This window comes from Cajanus cajan, chromosome 3 (assembly GCF_000230855.2).
Source record: "Cajanus cajan strain Asha chromosome 3, NIPB_CcT2T_4, whole genome shotgun sequence".
NCBI lineage: Eukaryota > Viridiplantae > Streptophyta > Magnoliopsida > Fabales > Fabaceae > Cajanus > Cajanus cajan.
The window spans coordinates 78,489,309-78,512,662 of record NC_138519.1 but is presented as its reverse complement, the minus strand read 5'-3'; the positions used below and the strand labels follow the sequence as shown (position 1 = coordinate 78,512,662).

At 33.6% G+C, this 23,354-nt stretch overlaps 3 protein-coding genes across 3 annotated transcripts; all 3 read right to left on the bottom strand.

Moving 5' to 3' along the window:
* Positions 1-1,432: 1,432 nt before the first annotated feature.
* On the bottom strand, positions 1,433-3,920 carry LOC109809967 (uncharacterized). The gene is made up of 2 exons (XM_020373399.3): positions 3,761-3,920; positions 1,433-2,425 (listed from the first exon to the last, which is right to left on the bottom strand). The coding sequence occupies exons 1-2, from the start codon at positions 3,800-3,802 to the stop codon at positions 1,718-1,720; spliced, it is 750 nt and encodes a 249-aa protein (XP_020228988.1). The 5' UTR covers positions 3,803-3,920; the 3' UTR covers positions 1,433-1,717.
* A 1,764-nt stretch (positions 3,921-5,684) lies between these two features.
* LOC109809968 (clathrin heavy chain 1) lies at positions 5,685-17,813 on the bottom strand. The gene is made up of 29 exons (XM_020373400.3): positions 17,534-17,813; positions 16,973-17,177; positions 15,921-16,009; positions 15,760-15,838; positions 15,483-15,610; positions 14,915-15,013; positions 14,682-14,790; positions 13,912-13,991; positions 13,613-13,840; positions 13,460-13,525; positions 12,569-12,685; positions 12,170-12,367; positions 11,880-11,996; positions 11,641-11,700; positions 11,331-11,417; positions 10,941-11,159; positions 10,790-10,852; positions 10,599-10,703; positions 10,405-10,517; positions 10,040-10,292; positions 9,802-9,938; positions 9,444-9,722; positions 8,354-9,356; positions 7,601-8,086; positions 7,330-7,500; positions 7,050-7,235; positions 6,617-6,739; positions 6,391-6,501; positions 5,685-6,266 (listed from the first exon to the last, which is right to left on the bottom strand). The coding sequence occupies exons 1-29, from the start codon at positions 17,576-17,578 to the stop codon at positions 6,117-6,119; spliced, it is 5,106 nt and encodes a 1,701-aa protein (XP_020228989.2). The 5' UTR covers positions 17,579-17,813; the 3' UTR covers positions 5,685-6,116.
* A 1,790-nt stretch (positions 17,814-19,603) lies between these two features.
* On the bottom strand, positions 19,604-22,731 carry LOC109809970 (large ribosomal subunit protein uL1). The gene is made up of 5 exons (XM_083071406.1): positions 22,573-22,731; positions 22,194-22,413; positions 21,448-21,613; positions 20,303-20,508; positions 19,604-19,842 (listed from the first exon to the last, which is right to left on the bottom strand). The coding sequence occupies exons 1-5, from the start codon at positions 22,575-22,577 to the stop codon at positions 19,789-19,791; spliced, it is 651 nt and encodes a 216-aa protein (XP_082927532.1). The 5' UTR covers positions 22,578-22,731; the 3' UTR covers positions 19,604-19,788.
* Positions 22,732-23,354: the final 623 nt, after the last annotated feature.

Sequence of the window (23,354 nt, the reverse complement as noted above, 5' to 3'; positions counted from 1 at the left end):
TTTTAAAATTTTTACTATAAAAAAATATTTTTCAAAATTATTATATTTTTTTAATAAAATTAATAAAGAATATTGGTTTAATTGCATTTTTTATCCCTCAAGTATTACAATTGTGCAGTTTTGATCCACAAGATTTTAATTGGGTAATTTTAATCCTTAAAGAATTGCAATTCGCGATTTTGGTCATTCAATTTTTAATTGAACAATTTTAGTCCCTCGAATATCATAATAGTACGATTTTAGTTTCTCCCATTAAAAATTAATAATAAATATATATCATTTGATACATTAAAAAAAATTATAATATACGGTAATTTAAATAAGCAAACAATTATATAGTTTTAAAACATTATATATATATATTAAAATTTTAAAATTATTAAATTTTTAATGAGAAAGACTAAAATTGCACAATTATGATATTTGAGAGATTAAAATTATTCAATTAAAAATTGTGAGACTAAAATTACACAACTAAAATCTTTTAAGGACTGAAGTTACTCAATTAAAATCTTAGGGATCAAAATTGCATAATTATAATACATGAGCGATCAAAAACACAATTAAGCAAAAAAAATATTCTATTCTCAGTTTTGGAACGGGCCGTTCTGGATTCAGAACGGCCCGTTCTGCTGCACTGGTGGTGTGTTAATTTTCGCATACGACCCGTTTCAGTTGCAAAATTAACACACGAAGAGTGCAACCAGAACGGCCCGTTCTGGTTTCCATACGGGCCGTTCTGGGTCCAGGTGTTTTCAAAAAAATGTCATCCACGTGGCATCCACGTATGCATCTACGTGGTATCCACGTGCCCAAAAGTTAACTCCGTTTAAATAATTTAGACGGAAGTCCCACATTGAAACCAATTAATTAATTTGAGACTAAATTGAAACCAATTAATTAATTTGAGACCAAATTGAGACCAAAAATAAAAGTGGGACTACATTGAAACAAAAAAAGATTATAAGGGACCAAAATAGGGTTTTAGCCAATAATTTATCTCAGATCTGTGCTAAACTTATAATTTTTTAAATAAAAAATTAATGATTTATGTAAAGAAAAAAAATAATGAAAGAACTTAATAATAGAAATTAACTTATTGAATGGTTAAATTTGATTAAAAAATTAGATAATTATCTTTTATATACCTACACTGCACAAAAGAATAATTACAATAATGTGTTTATTGTGGCCATATGACTACTCATTTCATTTCAAAATCTTACTGTAACAACATTGACAATAACTATTTTGTTCAACACCATCTTATACGTTTTGCATAAAGTAATTATTGAAATATTTCTTTTAAGGAAATAAAAAAAAATGAACACTAATGAACTACATGAGACTCCACATTAATTATTTTATCTTTGTATGCACAAGAACTATACAATGATAATTGAGAAGAAAAAACAGAATAAATCAAAAACAGTTTTAAAAAAACAAAAGAACTAGGGCCTCAAGAGGGACTCCTGGCGTATAAGTTGAGCATTATACATTGTATTTTACATCCACCCTGAATTAAATCTCTCTCCTAGCTTATAAAATAATAACAACAATAATGAACTTCATAAAAGAAAAAAAGGATCTCAGCACCTATGATGTTAAAAAACTGATCATCAACATCATCATAGTTCATGAAGTTTGAAGCAACTGAAGGTTGTCTACATATATAAACCAGCTATCTATTTTCGTGGTGAATTCTTAACACTGCACCTCAGTACTCATTAAAATGGATTGCACCAACTTTCCACACAATGTAAGTTGTAGCAAACATCACTGTGCTGATGAAAACAAATGAGAAGGCAATGAAAAAGAGATCAGAACCTCCAGGGAATTGGAAAGATAAGCCTGTTGACAACCCTCTTTTGCTATCATCAAACAAATTAGTAGGGGCTTCTGGAAGTCCTGATTTTTTCTTCCCTTTGTCACTTTCTTTTAGAGCCTCCAACACCCTCTTGTTCATGTCTGGTTTAGATGCTTTGGATTGCGTGTATCGGTTCCCAACTCGAGCTGCCTTTAGCCTCTCTCGTGCAGTCAGGGAAGGTCGTTTGGTCACAGATTGTGACTTAGAAGATGCTTCTGACCCTTGGTTTTGGTTAATTGAACCATTGGAACTGGAAGTCTCTAATATTTGAGATACTGACTCAGCATTTTGCAACTGGAAATTTTCATCAAGAGGATTCCTGGATGCTAACTGATCATTGGCTTGTGAGTCTTCAGCATTGTCAAAATCCTTGTTACTACTGTTGTTGTCTGCTGCAAGCTGATCACTATCTGCAACTGAAAAACAATGACCAAGTCTTTTATTCTTGACAAGCTTTCTTGATCTAGACACTACCAAGAAGGGTGTAAACTGAGTGGCCTTTGGTAAAGAAGCTCCAACAGAATATCTTGATGCATCCTGATACTTTGTTTCTAACTTCTGAAGGGGAATGAAAGACTTGAGTAAGTGATCAGAAAAATGACGGTTGATACTGACATAAATAAATCATACTAAAGTGATTAATAATTGTTGATAATTCATTACATGTAAGTCCGGCCTTTTTATTCTCAAGAATAACCTCAATATTTCAAAGTAGACTTGTGAAGGATTTTGATCAATAGCTAACCATCATTTTTAGTCATCTAACAGCTCTCTGAACAAGATATAGCTTAAGAATGGATTATAACATAACTGCAGAGCTACAATTAATTAATCTGCCATCACTCTGACAAAACAGGTACCTATCAAAGCTCCTCCAGCAAGAAAACTTGACAGTGTATATTGGTCAGTATAATGACATAAAGCAATACACTGGAACAATAGATATCATAAGAACTTCACCAACAACCGGTGAGTTACATGGATCACACACATCATTCAGTTCAATTAAATACCAAATCTCCTAACTTCTTCGGATGTCCTTTTTGGTCTCCCTCTATTCTTGTTGACTAAAAACCATCTCTTCTCACTAGTACTTCTAATGATCTTTGTAAATGTCTAAACCACCTTAACTGATTTTGTCATTTTTTTCTCAATCGGTACTACACTACGGTATGGCCACATGTTTATCTTAACATTATAAAAATTGCTTTTGACTTTGGTAAGTACTTTGGTAGCTATCACAATACATAAGAACTTCAACTAACGAATTTTTTTCATTCTTTACAACAAATTATTGTTATTTACCTCCATAGCAGCCCCAGTCAAATAATTCCTATTATCTAAAGTTTTGGTATGGATTCACTCCAATCTCTATATTTTCAGATTTTTCCTAAACCTCTACCTCTAACAGCCATCTTAACAAATCAATCTCCATTCCTTAAACACCACTTCTTACCATAGCTTGAATCCATAAACTTTTCTCAAGTCTGCTTAACTGAACGCTTACAATTCTTTGAATTGCAGATACTATATTCAAAATTAAATATTTCCCCAATTAATATTTTTTTTTTACACTTCTCCTATGTAACAAAAATCTAGGATATTACAGCACTTTCTATATTCATGTAATCCCATTAGCACCAAGAATTGTTAACTCTAAAGTCCAAACGAATAAAATCTCATCAATCTAAGTGTTCCCACTTAAGTTTGACGCATATACAAACCTTTGTGACAAATATAATTCAAAGATGCCCAGAAAGCTACAAACAATCCTCGGATAATACGAAACCAAAAGCAAACATCTGGTTTGAGAAAGCCATGAATGATCCAATGAAACTAGAACAGCACTTTAAGTAAAGTGAATGGTGAAGTGGGAGAACAGAAAACACGTACCGTTGAGCCGAAGCTCACGATGGGGTTTAAAGATATGGCCATCTTCTTAGTGTCTTTCAAAGCCCAACCATGGATAGCCACAAAGAGTGATCTTCTTACCACTAGATTGTTTATTCAGGACTGAAATTGCGGTTCACACACGCCACATTGCGCGTGACCACACGTATTGTTTCTTTTCGAAATAAAAGAAAATGATAAATTGCACATTTTATTTCTTTTTTATTTTCTACACAAGCATTTCTTCATTTATGTACGCAAACTTCTCCCGAGTTAACTGTCCTTTTAAAAAAAAAGAAGAAAAATAGATATTGGTCAAGAATTAATTGTTCTATTCGAGTTAAATTAATCTATAGATATTTATACTTTCAGTGGTTTTTAAATAGGTCTTTATGATTTAAATTTTTTCAAAAATATTCCTTATATTTCTAAAGGTCTCAGTATTTTATGTGTTTTTAAAGACATTCATTAAGAAAACAAAGAAAGTATTTTTCATAAAAGGAAAATAAGCTCTTCTATTAAAAATTAAAAATATAAATAAGAAGACGACATGAAATAATAATTTACAAATGCACAGTGATAAAACTTGTCTCTGCCTAAATTTTGTTTATTTAAGTAGAGTGTAACCTACATCTGAGACAAATGGATAACAAAAGAAGTTACCATTTAAAATATTGATTTGCGTAAGTATACACTGAATTAACTGGCATGTTTTCAAAATAAAGGATGCAATTTAAGAACTCATTATTATTCTATTCAAGTTAAATTACTCAATAAGTTCCTTTTAGTATTTTTATTAAGGTTCTTACGTTTCTTAAGATTCCTTATATTTTGAGTTTTTAAATAGATTCGTGAAATTAAGTAAAAGATAATGGTGGCTAGTACATATTTAAAAATAGAAAAATGCTAATATGTGTCTAAATAATGATAATGATTAAGAAACGCAAGTAAAAAATTTCAAATTTTTTTTATTAAATTTAAAACATGAAATATAATTAAAAAAATGCCTTTTGACTAATATCCTTTACATATTCAATAATAAGACTCTAAAAAATTTTAGGGGTTTAAAAACCACGCCAAAACTAAAATTCCTATGAAATTATGCAGTCATACAAATATTTATGTCCAAAAGGGTGCGTATGTTAATAATGTACAACCACTACTGTAACAAAAAACAGAATTTTTTTCTTCTTGACAGCTGAAAATTAATTCATTTTATTGCAATAGAATCATGAATAAAATGAGAAATGACAGTAAAAATCTCTTGATTGGCAACAGTATAAGACCTCCTAGCCAAAGTATGAGTCACACATTAGCCTGTCTTCTAATACGCTGAATTTTAAACTCAGTATTGGCTACCAACAATTGCAGAATTGCCTAATGTGAAGAATGAGTGAGCCAAACTCTGTCAAATCCTCTACAGCATTATTAGGACTTTCAAACAGAATTTTATGTATCAAATTTCAATGATAGCAGATTGGAAATTCATTGCAGTAAGTCATTCAACAGACTTTAGAGACGTAAAAGTCTCTCCTTCACGCACCTCCATCAAAAGATTTAGTCCAACCAGATCGAGCAACCACAGTCCCCTAAATCATCTCTCAAACATATGCCAAATCCAGTAACACCTGATTCTTGAAAAAAGGCTGCATCAACATTGCATTTCATAAAACCTGTTGGAGGCTTAGTCTACAAGACAGTTTCATTGCCAACCAAAGAATGGTTAAAGTTCTGAACTGATTAAGATTATAATGCGCATAACATTTTTTATAAGATCGTAAACTAAGTACTACAAGTGAAGCACCTTCAAAAATAGAAAATACTGTAAATGAATGCCTGGAATAAAAAATATTATGGCCGAAAGATTTGTCGGGTGCAAGGGATCAAGCACTAATAGTACCATGTATGTGAATTCAAAACCAAGATCAAACCAGAAATCAAGTGGCAATAAACCACGTATTTAAGATAAGATGCACACAACAGCATACCAACAAGCTTTAATGTAGCTACAAGGAAAAGTTGAATATATCTAGGCCATGGCAAACATGGGCTAGGAGTCGAAGTCGGTCTATTTCGTATTATACTTCGGACCATCATTTAATACATGAAAAATGGTTACATACAGAAAATCCTCGGCTAGCTCGTCCAAGCAGCCCAAAAAAATGCCTCAACTATAAAAAAAATATTACAAAATTATGACACAAACTCGAAATTATTTTCACTTGAACCTCCACCTCCATTAGAAGCAAGGAAAGAATACTGCATTAAAACCCCAGAAGAAAATGTGAAAACTCCCATACTGCTACGTCGCTCTCCGTATAGACTAGAGTTCATTGCCGAACACATGATCACCTTCTTGTCAGTAGCTGCTGCCCATGGGTGGCATACCAAAAGGAGGCATTGGAGGCATTCCCAATCCACCCATTGGAGGGGGAGGAGCAAAGCCTCCTCCCATTCCAGGCATTGGTGGTGCGGGCAAAGCAAGAGGCAACAACTGAGCATACATATTCTGCAACAGGAAAACATCATGAATCAGTATACAGTACTGTAAAGTTCAATCCATTTAGAATGTTTGATGACGAGATAAAAATTATCAAGTTATTAGCAGGAAACAAAATGGCCAAACTAATTACCTGTTGAGCAATTACTTCCTTCTCTTCTTGCTCTTTAGCCTTCACTTGGATCTGTGTTTCAATTTTGTCCTTCACCAGTTCATCAACTTTGCCAGTGTACTCACGGATAAACTACAACCAAAAAAGGAAGACACTGAGAGAAAGCACTGGAATAACACAATGAAAAAGACATAAATGGCAATGTATGATTTGTGTAAAAAACGTTAGGAACACAAGGAATACAAACCTGCAATAGATATGGGAAGGCGAAATCAATCATATTGTGCATCCAAGCCAATTCAAGAACAATGTCTGCCCGGATCAAATCATAGCAGACAAATAGACACGAGGCAAAGCATTCCTTCTTTCCCTGCATAAGCACGTGGAAAGAAATATTAGAATATATTGACCTTACTAGAAACTGGCAGAATAAATTGTCACAATAAGATTGAAAAAGAAAACAGTAACAATGCTAGTAGGCAGTTACCAATAATTTCTGACTTAGAACTGTATATGCCACTATGAGTAATACAAGTGTCAATGTTCAATAAACAAAACATTATGACTTAGCATCTTGGTCTTTTAAATAAAACATGTACGATAATGAGCCAACCCAAATCAAATATGCTGGGCTGTGTTGCGGAAAATGAATTATATGCAGCTGAAGTTGAATTTGGCACCTGATCAATGAAATAAACAAGTAACTCCTCAGCAAGTTCACGGTCACCAGATTGAGACGCCGTCTCCATGGCATCTTTGTAAAGGTTATCCTTCTTTGACAAGGCAATGGACTGCTTCCATCTACCTGCCTTCTTGTAAATATAAGCAGCAACACGTCTCATCTCAAGAAGCTCATGCTTTTCAATCTGTATTCCAGATAATAACGATTATTTTAATATTCTATCATGTTCATACATTTGAATTGAAAAATAGTCAACATGACGAATAAATGCAGCTAACCTTCTGTGCAAGGCCTATTTGGTCAAAGTTATCGTGCAAATCAATTGACTCACGCAATCTATCATAGTCCTCCTCCTCAACATATATTTCATTCAGGGCTTCATTAACAGCAGACACGTTGTTGCTCTGAACAGCAACCATGTATGGCTTGACAAGACGGAGATGACCAGCCTATGGTACATCACAGGGAAAACATTCATGAGTGAAATACAAAACAAGTTATTATGTAAAAACTAAGATCTAAAGAAATTGTTAACAATATTAATTCTACCTTTCGCATGATGTCAACAACACGTGCATGATCAACACGAAGTGCAAGGACATTCAGAACATCATTGATAAGATCTGGATGCTCTTGTAAATAGAAGTGAACAGCCTTGTAATACAACTCCACATTAGCAACTTTGACAACAACATCTTTGAATTGCATGTGATCCCATGCTTCGGGTGAATGGTTCATGATGGTTGTAGCAGCATTATCAAACTCGTCATATTGGATGTACAGATAGGTCAGCTCCTTCCAATGTTGTTGTTCATCACATGCTCTTATGAGTTTTGGAATATTGAGGCGGGTTGAAAAGAGTTTGATATGCTCCATAAGCTTCTCAGGACGGTATCTGGCATACAGAACTCCTAACTCGGTGAAGATGCCCATATGTGCCCGTTCTAATCCTAAACCACTCTCCATGAGGGATATTAACTCATTGAAGCAACCTCTATTTTGGTAATATTCACTGACCTCTTCCAAGTCATCCACCTACCAAATTCACAACAAAAATTGACATTAAGCATCAGAGAGACTATAAGCTCACCAATTGCAGACCCAAGTAATGCTCACTAAACCTTCCAACCATCACAAGCTCACAGCATATTTATATGGATATTATTTCCCCATTAGATTCTGAAATATCAAATTATTGAAACTGCCTAAATTGAAATCAGATGACAGCTGAATAAAGAAAAAAAAATCCAATTCATTTCAGAATATAGTTAATTAAAGAATTAACAAAAATAAACACATTACCTGAATAATAATGTTAAGTCCACATATCTGGGCCAAACGGAACTCCTCTGCATCAACACATGCGAAGCAAACTTCCTTCCATGTTTTTGAGCTGTTAGCTTTCCTTGCTGCATCAACTGCACCTTGGAATTGTTTCAACTTCACAAGTGTAACTGCTAACTTGGCCCAGTTGGATATAAAGGCAAATATGATTTTGGCAGCCTCATATAGTTCTTCATCATACAATCGGTCACCAACATTTTGAAGATTGGCTACATTTGGCATAAGAATGAACTCCTCAATTTCACTGAGCCTATCGATCTTTGCATATGCATAAATGAGCTCACTATCCACCTTGGGTTCTTTTGTCTTCTGCCTTACCATCAGCAAGTATTTCACCAAGTCATGGTAAACATTGCCATCTTCAGCAGCACGGATAACATCCAAAAACTGTGTGGCATCATCTGCTCTAATAAATGACTCAATTGCATCACTTACTAGCCCTTCCCTTAGTTGAGCCTTGGCCACCTGACTCCAAACAGCATCTTCTTCAACTCGGAAAGCAAACTCCACCGCTCTATCAATGCTATGAATATTATCTAGCAAGACATTGACTGCTTGAACATTTAAGTTGAACTTCTTGAAAATTGCAAATGCTTCCTCATATAATTGAGCTTCAACAGCCATTTCTCCAACTGCAGGCCCATCAAAATTATCCAGTCTGTTAACATAATCCATAACTCTGGAGGGATCAGCCTTTATCGCCGTTAAAATAAGCAGATTCTGCAGATTAAAGTTCCCACTGAATGCAGAATTCTGAAGCACTATCTTCTCTAGAAGCTCAATCAATTCATGAGGTAGATCAGCAGTCATGAAAGCCTTAACAGCTGCAGATACTTGTTCAGGGCTCTTGCTTTCAGGCAGAGCTGTAGACACAACCTGATCAATAAGTTGCCTTCTGTACGCATTATCAGGGTTAAGCACTTTCTCCCAAAGATCACCATCCATCCTCTCAACAACATATCTGCAATCCCAATATAAGAATGTAAACACTGAAACCCAGAAAAATTATAATTATATACAGAAAAAAATACAAATATACACCACAAACCTTGCTTGTAGTTTGAACAAAGAATTTTTGTTTGTCACATTAATAAGTTCGTCGTCACATTGTCCACGCCTATAAGCCACAACTGCCAAGGTGGGATCACGTTTCTCACAATATTTGCCCACAACTCGAGAATCATAGTATGGGTTGGTAGTGAGAAAATGTTCTGGATTGTTGTTGCTATCAATGATGATTTTACCCAGTGCATTGTGAACATGTACATCCTGGCTTCCCTCACTTACCAGATGTTCCAAAAACTGTGTGAGCAAACGAAGCCGATTCCTGCATGCCAAAAGAAGCACCAGAGAAAAATCAGAAACATGAACACAAAAAACAAGTAGGATTAGAGAACAGATACTACCTCTTCTCACACTCCTCCACAAGGGGCTCCACTGGCAATAATGAACGAACAGAGAGAATCAAGCCTTTGATAAAATCTTCTGGACACTCATCATCTAGAAGCTGCCCAACAACTAATGGAGCATTCCCTGGGTTCACCTATAAAGCAAGGCGCAAATTTATGACTGGAGCAGAGAAAAAAGTAGATAGCATTCATGTAATAAACACGGCTATTGCATTATTAATGGAAACTATAATACCTTCTGAACATAACCTTCAATGTAGCGAAGCATGTTGCTTGTGTATAGATAGTGTGTTAGATCTGGAACAAATCCAAACCGGTCACAAACATTTATCAGAGGTCGAGCATCTGGTAGCTTAGCTTCCATTAGAAAGTTCTTCGTTTTTTCAGGATCATAGAAACTTGATTCTCTAGTCACACGCTCAACCTCTTTGATTTGTCCAGTCTTTGCTGCTGCCTCAATGTACTTAAAGTGAATGTCAGGATCCTCACTGTCCCGTATTCAGGGGGAAAAATATCAGCAGATATCAGACAATATCCCCTCTACAAATGGCATCACATGTCCACTGCCCAAAACAGTTAATATAAACATTAAAGAATTACCTGGAGCTCAAATATGATCCCAAGAAAAAGTATAACCCTTCATATGACCTGAACTGCTCAAAAAGCTTTATGCAAGCATCAACGCCTAATTGTTCACAATATTCTTTAGCAACCTAAACAGATACAAGTAAGCTTTTAGTTATCAATCAAATATTAATAATTCCACATTATAGAATGCAATAATAGTTTCATACCTGTACAATAATCTGTAGGTTGCCTCTAAGATTGACCAGCAATAGGTCTTTCATGCACTCTAATGCCCATTCTCGTGACAGAGTACCAAAAAATTCAACAAGTGACTGCAATAACCAAACAATGACCAAGTATTATAAAACTAGCATAATGCTACAACAGATAAATTATAAAAGCAATGAAGCACTTAAACCTGAGGCTCAATTGCATGTGTATTTACAATCACACGTTTTATATCTGGCAACTCTGTGTAATGCTGCACCAAAAATAATATAATCAGCAAAAGGGAAAGCTTTTGGATTAAATAAAAAACAGTTAGAGAAAAACATTTGGTGAGTCATTACTTGCAAAGCTCGCACATAAAGACCAGCTTTTTCACAAAGTTGGGCAACACGAGGACGATCATAATGGCTGAACATGCCGTTAGCCAAAATTGCATCAGCAACATTTGGGAAAGTAACTAGATTTATCTCCAACACCTTTGTTTGAAGGAAACCATGTTCTGGTAGATTTGGCTTCAAAACATCTAGGAGAAAAGCTGTTGCCTCACGGATCAGGTTTCTCTGAATGGAACAAAAAAAATGTTAAAAATGAACAGTCCAGCAATAATAATTACTTCTAAAATAAGGAGAGGAAAGGACTGGGCAGGTGCTTTTACACAAAATCAATGATCACGGAGCAGGAATGTTATATTACTAATCACCAAAATGGCTTGATCATAGTAGATTACCAACCTGAAGAAACAGATCAGTTATGGTATTGTAATCAACTGGGCAACCTCCCTCCATTTGTGACATCATTAATGCAAAATTAACAGCACCCTGCAAATCAAAATGTAAAAAAAATAAAAATTGAAGAATTGATTTGTACAACTATTAATTTCTGCACATTGAGATGAAAAAAGTAAACTTGTACAATTTCTCTGTCAGAAAATATATCATTTGATAATCAGTAATCAAACAGAGTGGTCAACAATGGGAGAAAAATACAAATAAATGATTCAATTTAGATAGTTAATATGAACTGCAGAGGGTTGTCTCATACCTGAGGATCGGTCCGGAGAATTGTTTGCAAAAGGAAGAGATAATCAGGTGTGTACCCAACCTGTAGCAACAAAAGGTAATGAAAATGCTCAGGCACAATTCATTCCACTAAAATGCATAGGGATACAGGTCAAGTACAAAACTCTATAGGCCAAAACAATATTAAAGAATTCAACAAGGGAAACACAAGAATCTGATGAACAAAAATCAGTATTATTTGATGCAAAAACAAGCCTCTACCTGCTTAGAGTATATCAGAATCTTGTCAAACTCTCTTCTCTCAGCAAAAGCAGCAACAACTTTTGGAGTAGCTCTGGCTTTGATGTATATTTTTAAAGCAAGATCATTGTCCACAGTCTACAATGGAACATACTAATCAAAATTAACAAAAATATACCATTTCATAGTAAGAAAATTTAAAAGCGGTAGTATACTATTAGATAAACAATTAGAAAGAAACAAAATTAAAAAAAATGATAAAAAACAGATCCACTTTAAAGTTTTTCAAAATTTCAAAAATGCAATCCAACCTTTACAAGATCTCCTAGCTCTTCACTGCATTCAAGCTTGTCCTCTGCCAACCAATTCTCCAAAAGATTTTTCTTGTTCTGGTTCACAACCAACCGTGACAATTCTAATGACTCAAAGGCATTCAGCTTTCCTCTAGTTAGAAGTGTTCCAAAATACTGCAACAGTGGAGGAGTTTGCCCAGCTTGCACAGGAACACTCTGCCACGTAGAACAAATTATGACACTTTAACCATCATGACAGCCTAATTGACCAAGAAAAAGGACAATCCTAAAAAAAGTTTAATTTACTTTTATCCTTTATCCCTCAAAACAAGCAAAGACAACTAACTAGGTTATATTTGTTGAGGAAACACCAGAAGTGCAAACAAAATATTTGATGACTATATCTTATTACAAAACCTGAAATTTGGCAACTGTATCAGGTGTCCGAAGGATTCCTTGTGGAGACTCAGCAGCAAGCTCAGCTGCTTCTTTATACTTTGTTTGGGCAAACAGTTCATGGAAACGTTCTACCACCTGTAATGTCAACAAGGAGGAATGTTAATGTCTAAAATATACACACACACAAAGCAACTAAAAAAGTAAACCATTTTAAATGAGGCTAATACACACCCCAATCAATACCAATTATTTTTTGCAAAATATAAAATAAATAAATTAAACATATCATCAAAAAATTAATCAAAGCACGCAGATTATGTTAATAGAAGGAAAAATGACTAAATAAGAAACTTTGTGGCAATACAGAACCCAGGCCACTCACAAACTCCTTTGGCTCAAGCATATATCTTTTACAAGCATTAAATATTTCCACATAAAAAGGTAGACATGTCAAACAGATACAGCAAATATCAGCAAGGAAAAGATATTTCTGTTGAACAGATATGTAATAACCTGAATAAGTGAATGCTGAAGAGAACAATTAGCAAATATTCACTAAAGGAAAATGCTAACAAATGTTGCTAGGGCACTATTTAAGGAATCAAAAGATGAAAGTTTTTATGGGAAAGTCCAAATAAGTTATTAATGCGTTCCATCATGATTTCCAATAAATAAAAAAATTATCTATTCTTTAATAAGTACCTTTAGGACACTCTTTAGCAAGACCCTTTATTAAAACATTGCACATTGTACAACAACCATACAAAATTTCATACAAGTTAGCATTTAGCATTTATATGAAAAACCCCACCAAATTGATAACATGTAACATTCAATTTATGGGGACCACCCTATGTCCTGACAACACCCTAAAGCGAAAATATTAAGTTCTAACAAAAATTGACATACCAGTTTCTCAGCCCCAGGAAGATTTCCTCGCTTGGCGAGATTAACTGCTAGCTCCAAATTGTTTAACTGTGATAATAAACAAATAAACTTGTAAATATGCCACTTTGTTTCCCATATTACATAAGAAAAGTGATAACAAGACCAGAAACATACTTGACCACTGACAAAATTCACAATCGTTTGCTCATTAACAGTAGCCAATAACACCTGGCCTCTCCTGTTAATGGCATAAAAGCCTCCCACTGATGTAGCTTCTGATGTCAAAAATATAGGATCTGGACTTATTCTGTTCCTATATACAGCTGTAGCTGTCTCCAAATCATAGACAAATAGGAGACCAAGTTTCGTAATCACATAAATCAAATTGTATTTGTGGGATATCTGCCAAAAAAAACTATGAATCAAATATCTGTATATTTTATAAAAATAAACAATTCCTGCAACTTCTGTACCTGCATGGCGACTGGAAAATCATCAGCAAAATCTGGGGGAAAGAAAAGATCTGCTTGTTTCTTTGTAAATGATGGCTTCCCTGCCAATAAATTTATGAAGTTAATTCCCAGCAGGATGATGATAAAATTATACAAATGATCTAGTTATAATACCATAAATCTATCTATCCATTTTTAAATGCCCTCACTAATTTAAAAATTTTACTATGCTGCTTCCTGCATTTGTGAAATTAATCACTACAGCAGCTTCACAGGGTTATCATTAAATAGAAAACCCAATAGAAGTCTGTCATGATCACATTATTCAAATTTTCTTATCATTGAAACGTAGAGTAATCCCTGGAGCACAGACTATTGCCAAACAACAAAAAGCAGTACATTTCAATAACCAAAGCTATTAGCTATAATGAGTAACCTCTTCATATTGGTAGTCTGATACATTAACACTTTGATCCATCCATCTAGAATTTGAATTTTATTAAATAGTTATTCTGAGTTCGAAATATTTGAATTGCAAGACAAAGGTGCCACTCTTGGAAATTGAAATATCTTTAAGAAATCTCTTCTTCCCCCCACACCTCAATTTGATACAATTTATGATTATGACCAATTTAAATTTCTGATTTCACAGGAAAAACAAGGTTGGAAACTCAATATGGGACAGCTAAATTGTCATCTTGAGACATATTTATTGAACAGAAATATTTCCCTTTCCCATAGATGAATTAATATACAAGAGGAAAATGTGACAAAGAAAAAAATATACAGACCTGGCTGTGCACCCAACTCAATAACATGCAACTTGGATATAATTTGACCAGCATTAAGTGTCTTAGTGGCAAAAGAAATTAAAGTAGAAGGATTTTCATTCCCAGGAACCTGTCCAAAAAACACTCCAATTTTCTAATACATACGTAGTATGATAGTAAAATATAGTAGTATTTTTTCAAGAAAATATAAAATTAACAAAGGAAAATATACACAGAATCATAAACAGACGCACTTTAAATTGAGCAAATGCTGCAGCATGTGCTTCAAGAGCCTGGCTGCGCTGTTGATCGACAGAGAAGAGTTGCATGTTTCCTTTAACCAATTGTGGCCTCTAGTACAACACAACATACCATAAAAGCACTAGATCAGACTAATGCAAATTACAGATAATAATAAACCATGATTGTTTTCATGGACCAACTATCCCAGTAGCATATGTTAGATAAATGGTTTTATATACAATTCCTCCTCCTTTGAGCTTGAAGTGCGAACAACACAAAAGCCCATTATTCCTTTGTGCTGAAATTTAACTTTTATTAGAGGAACAAGGGCAATGAAAAAACAAACTCTAGATCACTTAACCAAGGAGCTCTAATACCATGCCAAGGACAATTTTCCCAACATCCTATGCCTTAAGGTTTTCAGTTTTAATATCTTAATAATATTCACAAGATTTTACAGATAAATTAAATAGAAACTGATTAGAAGAAAAGGAATATGAGCTAAAAGAAAAACCTAAATAACTGAAACAAGATAACTGACTTTCTAATTTCTATCTATAACAGGCACTAGAGATATACCTCAGGGGAACCTGGAGCAATACCAATCAAGACCAACCATTTTTCAGATGGATCACATCGATAATTAATTATTTGATTGTTTGCCAAATTTGCTGTTCTCTCAAACATCTTCACGGGTTCAGAGTCACCTACAAATTACATATACCAGACAATTATACCAGTGCACAATATGCAGATGGGCGATAAACACACTAGTAACAATGCTTAAAGCAGAAAACATAGCACAAATTCACAAAACCATGTAGTTAAGCATGATTGCATTTTATCATAGTCTTACCTTCGATTGACCAATGGTATACAGAGGTCTGTGTCACAAGACCCAACAACTTGGGGGTAATCCACTTCCAAAAGACCACCTGCACATGAAATGAGGGCATTCCACAATGATTAACAAAATTTTCCTTATAACAGTGCTGTATACTTGTACATAATAGTTACCTGCTCAGGCATCTGATAAGATTTCATCTTTGCTTTCATTTCAATGTTAAAAATTTGTAGGTGATCTTGAGTTGTTCCTTGTAGTTGAGCTTCAAGAGAATGATGTAACTTAGAAGGGAATATGATCCAAAAGTAAATACTAATTAAGGTGCAACACAAACAGAAGCTTGTGATATAATCAAATAAAACCTTGAATTTTCTCCCAATAGTTGGAAAAGCTATAAACATACAGCAATTTTAATACCCACCTTTTTCTTATAGCCAGGGGCACTTTTTCTTGAAATATAACCACTTTCCAGATTGACAAATGATGGTGACAAGAATAATATATATCATGACAACGTTTAATTGGTGTAATGTGAATTGTGAATGATAAATAAAATACAGCATGGAGAAAAATGATCATCAGATTCATAGCATTACAGGCGATGAAATCCATCCTCTAGTGACTTCCCTTTCCTAACTGAAATTTAATCTAATAGTCCTATTACCTAAGCATGTGAGAGTGAAAACATACGTAGGATAGTTTTCTTCTCTCAATATATTTATATCACATAAGGACATGATCTCATGTATGAAATTGATAAATAAGAAACAAACAAAGATCCCTGTTTCACCCCTATGATCAGGCTACTTAAAGGACACACTTAAGAATCTAGAATGCAGAATTAATGTTTCAGAAGCAACTAAAGACCTGAAAACCAAAATTAACTCAGGCCATACTCTCATTGAACTAAGTCAAACTAGTCACGAAATGGATATGTTATTCCACATTTCCACTCCTAGTCAAACTAGTTGAAACTAAGCAGTTTGATTCATATAATGATTGCTTCAATGCCAAAAACCTAAGGAACTTGCTTCATCTCTCCAAAAAAGTAAATATATAAAGAAACTAAGCTCCCAATAAATATTGATATCTACAATGACATAAAAAATTCAAATCAATAGCAAAATGCCAGTAGTTAGATTATCGACAATACATCATCACTAGCCAGTAGCCACAAACACAGCTCACAAGCTCATGAGAAGAATACAAGGGAACAGTAACCTACCTTTCAGAGCAAGGATTCTGGAATTCGGATTCATAAGAGCGGAATCTGCGGTGATAGGCCTCCTCAAAGGCTGCATCGGCATGTTCATATCAATGATAACGACACTATTCTGCGGAGCCGTTTCTCGAACGCATATATACTTATCGGACTCCATCGTCACATGCGTGAAGGTGATGAACTGCGGATTTATGCCAATGCTCGGCAACTGCAGTCACAAATCACGAATCACATCACTCAATTCACAACACACAGGCAACAGCTTCATGAATGAATTTCTAGCTCTAGAGTTCAGACACTGTACAAGACACATCCAGATCTACGCAAACTCAAAAGTAAGAAAGTAAAGTAGCGCGGCGAAGTTCGCAACGCCACCGATCGAATCTACCGCGGAATACTCGATTCGGAAAATCGGAATCTAGTAAAGCGTAAGAGTAAGTTGAAAAACTTGGATAGCTATTATTGTGCTATAAAGATAGCATGTATTTGCTGTAGTTAAGTTCGGAAGTGGAGCTGCGAATTGAGCTAAGGAATGGAGAGAAAAAGAAGAGTACGGGAACTTACGGTGAGAGCTTCTCGCATGGCAATCGGAGCGTTGGCGGCCGCCATGACGGCGTGGATCGGATAACGGATCTGCGGCGGCGATAGAATTGGAAGACAGAGAGTCAAAAGAGTGATCCAAATCGGCGCAAGATCTGGAAGCAAGTTGGACCCTCTAAAGCGAAAGGAGAGAGAGATCTACGGGGAAGAAAGAAAAAAGGAGGTGACACTAATAAAGCGGGGTTAGAGTGAGAATGAGAAGAGAAAGAAAAAGAATTGAATTCCAATGATGAAAATAAACGACAGAGAACAGAGTGAGAACCTTGTGAGCTAATAAAGCAAGATTAGCGAATTTACGAAAATAAATTTAAAATCCTATGATTGTATTATATTTACAGCCTAGCAATTTGGTAGATATGCGAGTGATTTTTTATGTTCAGATATGTGATTAAATTGATGACAAATTTGTTTATAATTTTCTCAAAGTAATGATTAAGAAATTAATCAATATTTTAGAAAAATAATATTAAGATGACCATACATTAATAATATTAAATTAAATATTATTTTTTAATTAAAATTCACTCTTATTTTTATTATTATTTTTGAGACAGTAATTAACATAACTGACTTCGTAATAGCTTAGCTTTGATTTTACGGACAGCAGAACCGGGTAAGGATTCAACCAATTCCTTTCTGTCTTTTTCTTTTTTTAATTTATGTTCATTCGTGTTAATTTGATAACGATTTTGAAAATCAGGTATTTTTCTTTCAACACATAACATATGGGTTTAATTTTCCGACAGTAAATTACATTGGCATTTTAAAAAATTATATAAATAATTTCAATTATTTACTTTTATAATAAATAATAATCTTTAATTGTTCAGTCAAAAAAAATAATCTTTAATTGTTTGAAAAAAAAATTATTACATTAGCATTCATTATTCGTTACATTAACTTTTTAATCATTTAAAAAATATTACACTATAACTCTTTAATTATTTTTAAAAATATTACGCTATAACTTTTTTAAAGAAGGTTAATGTAAACATCACCAAAAAAAATCAAATATTGTTATTATATTTTCACACAACTTCAAGAAACATTATTATAATTTATTCATTTCCTTATCAATAATTGATGTATGATTCGTCAGTAAATATTCAATGAGTCCATTAGTTTAAATTTATTTTAATTAAAACACATATTTGCTTAAATTAATCATTTTAAAAATAATTTTATAAACTTAAAAAATTACTTTAAAAAATACTTTGTTCATGATATTTTTGAGTTTTAAAAAACCGTATGTTTAACCATTATCCTTTTTGAAAAGAGGATTGCTATATCCACCAAACAAAACATCGAAACAGCCTCCGAACTATTAAAGTTTTGACACCTTTTGATAATTATATTAAAAAATATTATTTAATTTAATGTTTTATAATTTAAGTTAATTTTGCATAATTCGGAACAGTCTCCAAACTTTTAAAATTTTGACACCTTTCAGTAATCATATTATTAAATAATTATTTAATTTAATTTTTTATAATTCGAAACGGCTTTAGGAGCGTTATTTCGGAGGAAAAAACGTTTCTTTTGAAAAGTACAAAATGGAGACAAAATAAACTAATACTAATCAAAGGAAAAGGCAAAAGCAAAACCCATTGTCAGAGAAATATTGTAAATAGCTAATTGCAATTTTACGCAGAAATTATTCTGAATTATGTAAAATGTAAAACAATTGTATCATTTCACATACACAGTACTAAATTAAAAAAAATGGAAAATTAAATCATAGCAAGATTAATTTTGCGAGTAAATGGTCAAAAGTTTTTGCCCCAGCCCCAATTATTATAAAAAAGAACAAAAGCCATTTATATGTTATAGATATACACGCCATTTTAACTTTTCAAACCACAAAAATGTCATTCGAGTAGCACTTTGAAAATTATTGTGCTGCGCTAATTATGCACATTAACAATATATTTTTATTTTCAAATAAAATGCATAGTTAAGGCAATTCAGCCAATTTTGAGGCCAAAATAAAATAAAGGAATTTATAAAAGCTGAAATGGGATTGAGTTATAGCAATTAGGAAAGCAGCACCAAAAATAATGCATATCATAATCGAATGTTTGAACTTTGAACATGAACACGAAACACTAACCATAAAAGATCATCCAACAAAACTGTAACAAGATGAAAATTTGTATCTAGCTATTAAGATAATGTATCAAGCGCGATCACAAATTCACCGAAATGAAAAAAGAAATCCCTCAAAAGACACGGTAAGATTTTCCCATGGTACTCTTCAGATACAAGCACCTAACCTGAAATCAACAAAAAATTCATCGTAAGATTGAGCAAATAAAAATAGAATGAACAGTTGCAAATGCGACACTGGCACATTTGTGCCCAAAGTCATCTAAGGCCAAAAATTAAACACATGCCAACTATAACATCATTTGACAAACTTCCATTCTTTGATTTGAAATCACATTAGGTGAGATCACAGTCACACTAGGAATGGAAATTAAGGGCATATTGGACAGGTTTAATGTAAGAAAAAGAAACAAGGACATATGACAGCATCATCTACATAAGCATATAAGATAAAACCTATGATAAACATGGATTTGATCCGTGCACATTTAATATTCATGACTACTCTTAATGTAGCTGAACTTTTTAATTACACCAATATCTACAAGAACATATAACTAGTAAAGCACAGAAAAAAAATGTAAAAGCAGCAGAAGTTTTACTACATATTATGAGTGGACTACTCACATTCTGCCAGTTCTTTTTCAACAAGGATACCAAGAAGTTAACACTCAATTGCACATTTTGGAAGATTTGCTTTTCCTCCATGCTAACATTGCCCACAGCTACTCCCATGCAGAGCACCTTCTTAAGTTGAAATTTGACCATAGCCTTGGACTCATTAACCTTTGACTCAAGAGTTTCCTGGTGAGTAACAAGTGTAGGGAACTTTCCTGCATAGTTATACAACATACCAAAATCAGTTAAAGTTATTAGAATGAAAAACACAACATCATATATAACAGTTGTTTCAAAGAAAGCAAGCCACTGTATGCAGGGGAAGGGATGGAATAAAGCATGGGCGAGAGGAAACAGGGAATCATTTTGGATATAACAATGCAGATCAAATTTACTAACCATATATATATATATACAGTAGAAACTCTTTAAATTAATACTCGGTAAATTAATAAACTCTCTAAAATAATAAATTTGTCCGGTCCCGACTTAGGCCAATGTAAAAAATTGAAAAACTCGATAAAATAATAAGATAATTTTTCGGGAGATCCTTTTATAATTTTCGGTCCCAAAAAAATCATAAATTAATAATTCATAGAAACTGAAAAAAATATATTACACTCTAACACATTCATGTAATTTATATATGCCAAACTTGCTTAAGAATACATTGAACACATTTGTTCCTTTTGTTTACATTTACTGTACTTCAAAAGTCATTATTGATTTCCAATGCATATGTACTTCAAAAGTCATTACGTATTGATTTTCAATGCATATGTACTTCAAAAATTACTAATTTACGTTGAATCTCAAGGTTCGCAGCAACGTAATTCTAAGAAGCATAGACTAATTTTCCTTTTTATTTGGTATGTACAGTATAATTACTTAAAAACTCTTTAAATTAATAATTATTAATTATCGATAAATTAATAACTCTCTAAATTAATAAATTTCTCCAACATTATTAATTTAAAGAGTTTCTACTGTATATATATATATATATATATAGCAGAAGTGGCCAAGGGTTAATTAGAAACGGCAATCCCCTTGTGTAAAAATGATAAAATACTTAAGCAAATCACCAAAAAGTATCATATGTCCAAAGTGTTCAAAATCCTACACCAAGGAAAAAAATAAAAGCAAATACATGCCTGCCTTGTTGAGACCAGGACCCAAAAGACGTGGAATCTGCTTAATGACTGCTTCAGAAGCTAAAAAGGCATGGTATTTTTTAGCTAGCTTCTTCACCAACTTCTTATTTTTATTCAGCTTCTTCAGGGCTTCGACATCCATCCAGTCCAATCCAATCTTTTCCGCCTATAGATTAGAGTAAAAGACATTAACAAAACAAACTTGACAACCACCGGACAATATTTATTTGAGAAAACTCTTTAGAACAGAAGATAAAAACCAAAATCATCAAACCCACATGGATGGCATTCCTTTCTTCAAATGCATTTGCAAAATTACAGGAGCAGTGTCATTTCAAGACAATGAAGCCATTACTATCCATCAATAACTAACCAGGGGACAAAACTTAGATAGTGTACCAACATTGTACTCTCCTCGAATTAAAATTGGAATTTCATCTCAATTATTTGAGTACTAAAAGATTGAATTAAATGTCGATGAGATAAGGCTTCAATTCTAATTGGAAAACAGCACCAGCACTGTAATTAAGTTTTATCCTTAAGAGAAATCAAATAGCACGCAACTAAGCATGAAGGAAACCAAAAAGAGATGGTTCATCAAACAATACATTGCAATACAGACAAAATAAACATACCCTCCAGGTGCTATCTATCATAAAATACTCAAGAAAGGATAACAATGAAGCTCATGTTTTAAAATCGGGGTAGACTAACATTACGGATTGATGAATAGAGCAAATAGATACCTCTTCAACATGTTGAGCATCACCAAGCATGCAAATTTTCATCTTGGGGCGAGGGATGTGGGGCAACTTGACAGAGCCGCTGAAACGCTTGTCCTTTTGTGGATCGTAGTTCTTCAATCCAATCTGGAGCTCAATGGTCTCCACAAATTTGCGATTCTTCTCCTTGGAATCGGCCATGATTCCTGAGATGGCCTCTCGCAAAGCATCACTCTGAAGCTTACTGCATCACCACCAACCAAAAACAAATCAGAGACACCACACATGGAATTACACGCGAATGAAAGAAAAAAAAATGATGAGGTATTGTACACATGAGAAAACGCATAAAGGAGCTTAAAAAGTGAGAACGGAAAGAGATAGGAGAAGAGAGTGTAGGCACCTCATCTTTTCAAATCAGCGACTGAAGATCTCGGAGAGCTGTGAAAAACAAACACACATACAGTAGGAAATGTTAACGGCGGAAGAGAAAAAGGGAGAGACAAAATCGAATGGCAACTATTCAGAGAAGAGTGAGTACCTGAAGCGAAAACCCTAACTAGGTCTTGCGGCTCAAAGAATCAGTATATACATGGACACGAGGAGATGGAATGGGCTGGGCCTAGTTTCCAAATTATTTAAACGGGCTTTGCACAACTATCTTTTTGTTTTTTTTTTTTTTTCTAGTCTAAATGTATTTTTTTGATTTTTGAAACAATTAGTATTGGTATACCATAAAATAGAATTAAACTCGAGAGAAACTACTAGTGGAAATATATTTAGGCTTTTTAAAATAAATAAAAATGTAATAAGATCAAATGAGCACCCAAAAAATTCTAAATATAGTTGGTGTCAAAAAGAATCTAGATATTTTGATCTAATAATATCCATATAAACCAAAACATAACCAAAAAAAATAAAAACTAAGGATTAGATTATATAAATATAAATTAAAATTATCAATAGGAAATATAATAATTTTATAGAATAAATATAATAGTGTGATTTTAGGTTAAGTTTTTTATTATTATTTAAGGTATTTTATTTAAATAATTTTATATAAAAAGACATTCAGGTATGCAACGAGGTGGGTACTATAATACTAATAGGAGTGTGTTTGATTTGGCATTTAAACTGTATAAACACTTGTTCAACTCAAAGCAACACCTTTCTTGCTTCTGAATT

What these genes read in the sequence shown, in the direction of transcription:
- LOC109809967 (XM_020373399.3), bottom strand. Translation starts at nt 3,802, where the DNA reads ATGGCCATATCTTTAAACCCCATCGTGAGCTTCGGCTCAACG. An exon ending in TCGTGAGCTTCGGCTCAACG is followed by an intron (nt 2,426 to 3,760) that starts GTACGTGTTTTC and finishes ATTCCCCTTCAG; the next exon opens with AAGTTAGAAACAAAGTATCA.
- LOC109809968 (XM_020373400.3), bottom strand. Translation starts at nt 17,578, where the DNA reads ATGGCGGCCGCCAACGCTCCGATTGCCATGCGAGAAGCTCTCACC. An exon ending in CAGAATCCTTGCTCTGAAAG is followed by an intron (nt 16,010 to 16,972) that starts GTAGGTTACTGT and finishes ATTCTCTTGAAG; the next exon opens with CTCAACTACAAGGAACAACT. An exon ending in TTGTTCAAACTACAAGCAAG is followed by an intron (nt 9,357 to 9,443) that starts GTTTGTGGTGTA and finishes TTGGGATTGCAG; the next exon opens with ATATGTTGTTGAGAGGATGG.
- LOC109809970 (XM_083071406.1), bottom strand. An exon ending in ATGCTCAACATGTTGAAGAG is followed by an intron (nt 21,614 to 22,193) that starts GTATCTATTTGC and finishes TCTAATCTATAG; the next exon opens with GCGGAAAAGATTGGATTGGA. An exon ending in TCCTGGTCTCAACAAGGCAG is followed by an intron (nt 20,509 to 21,447) that starts GCATGTATTTGC and finishes ATAACTATGCAG; the next exon opens with GAAAGTTCCCTACACTTGTT.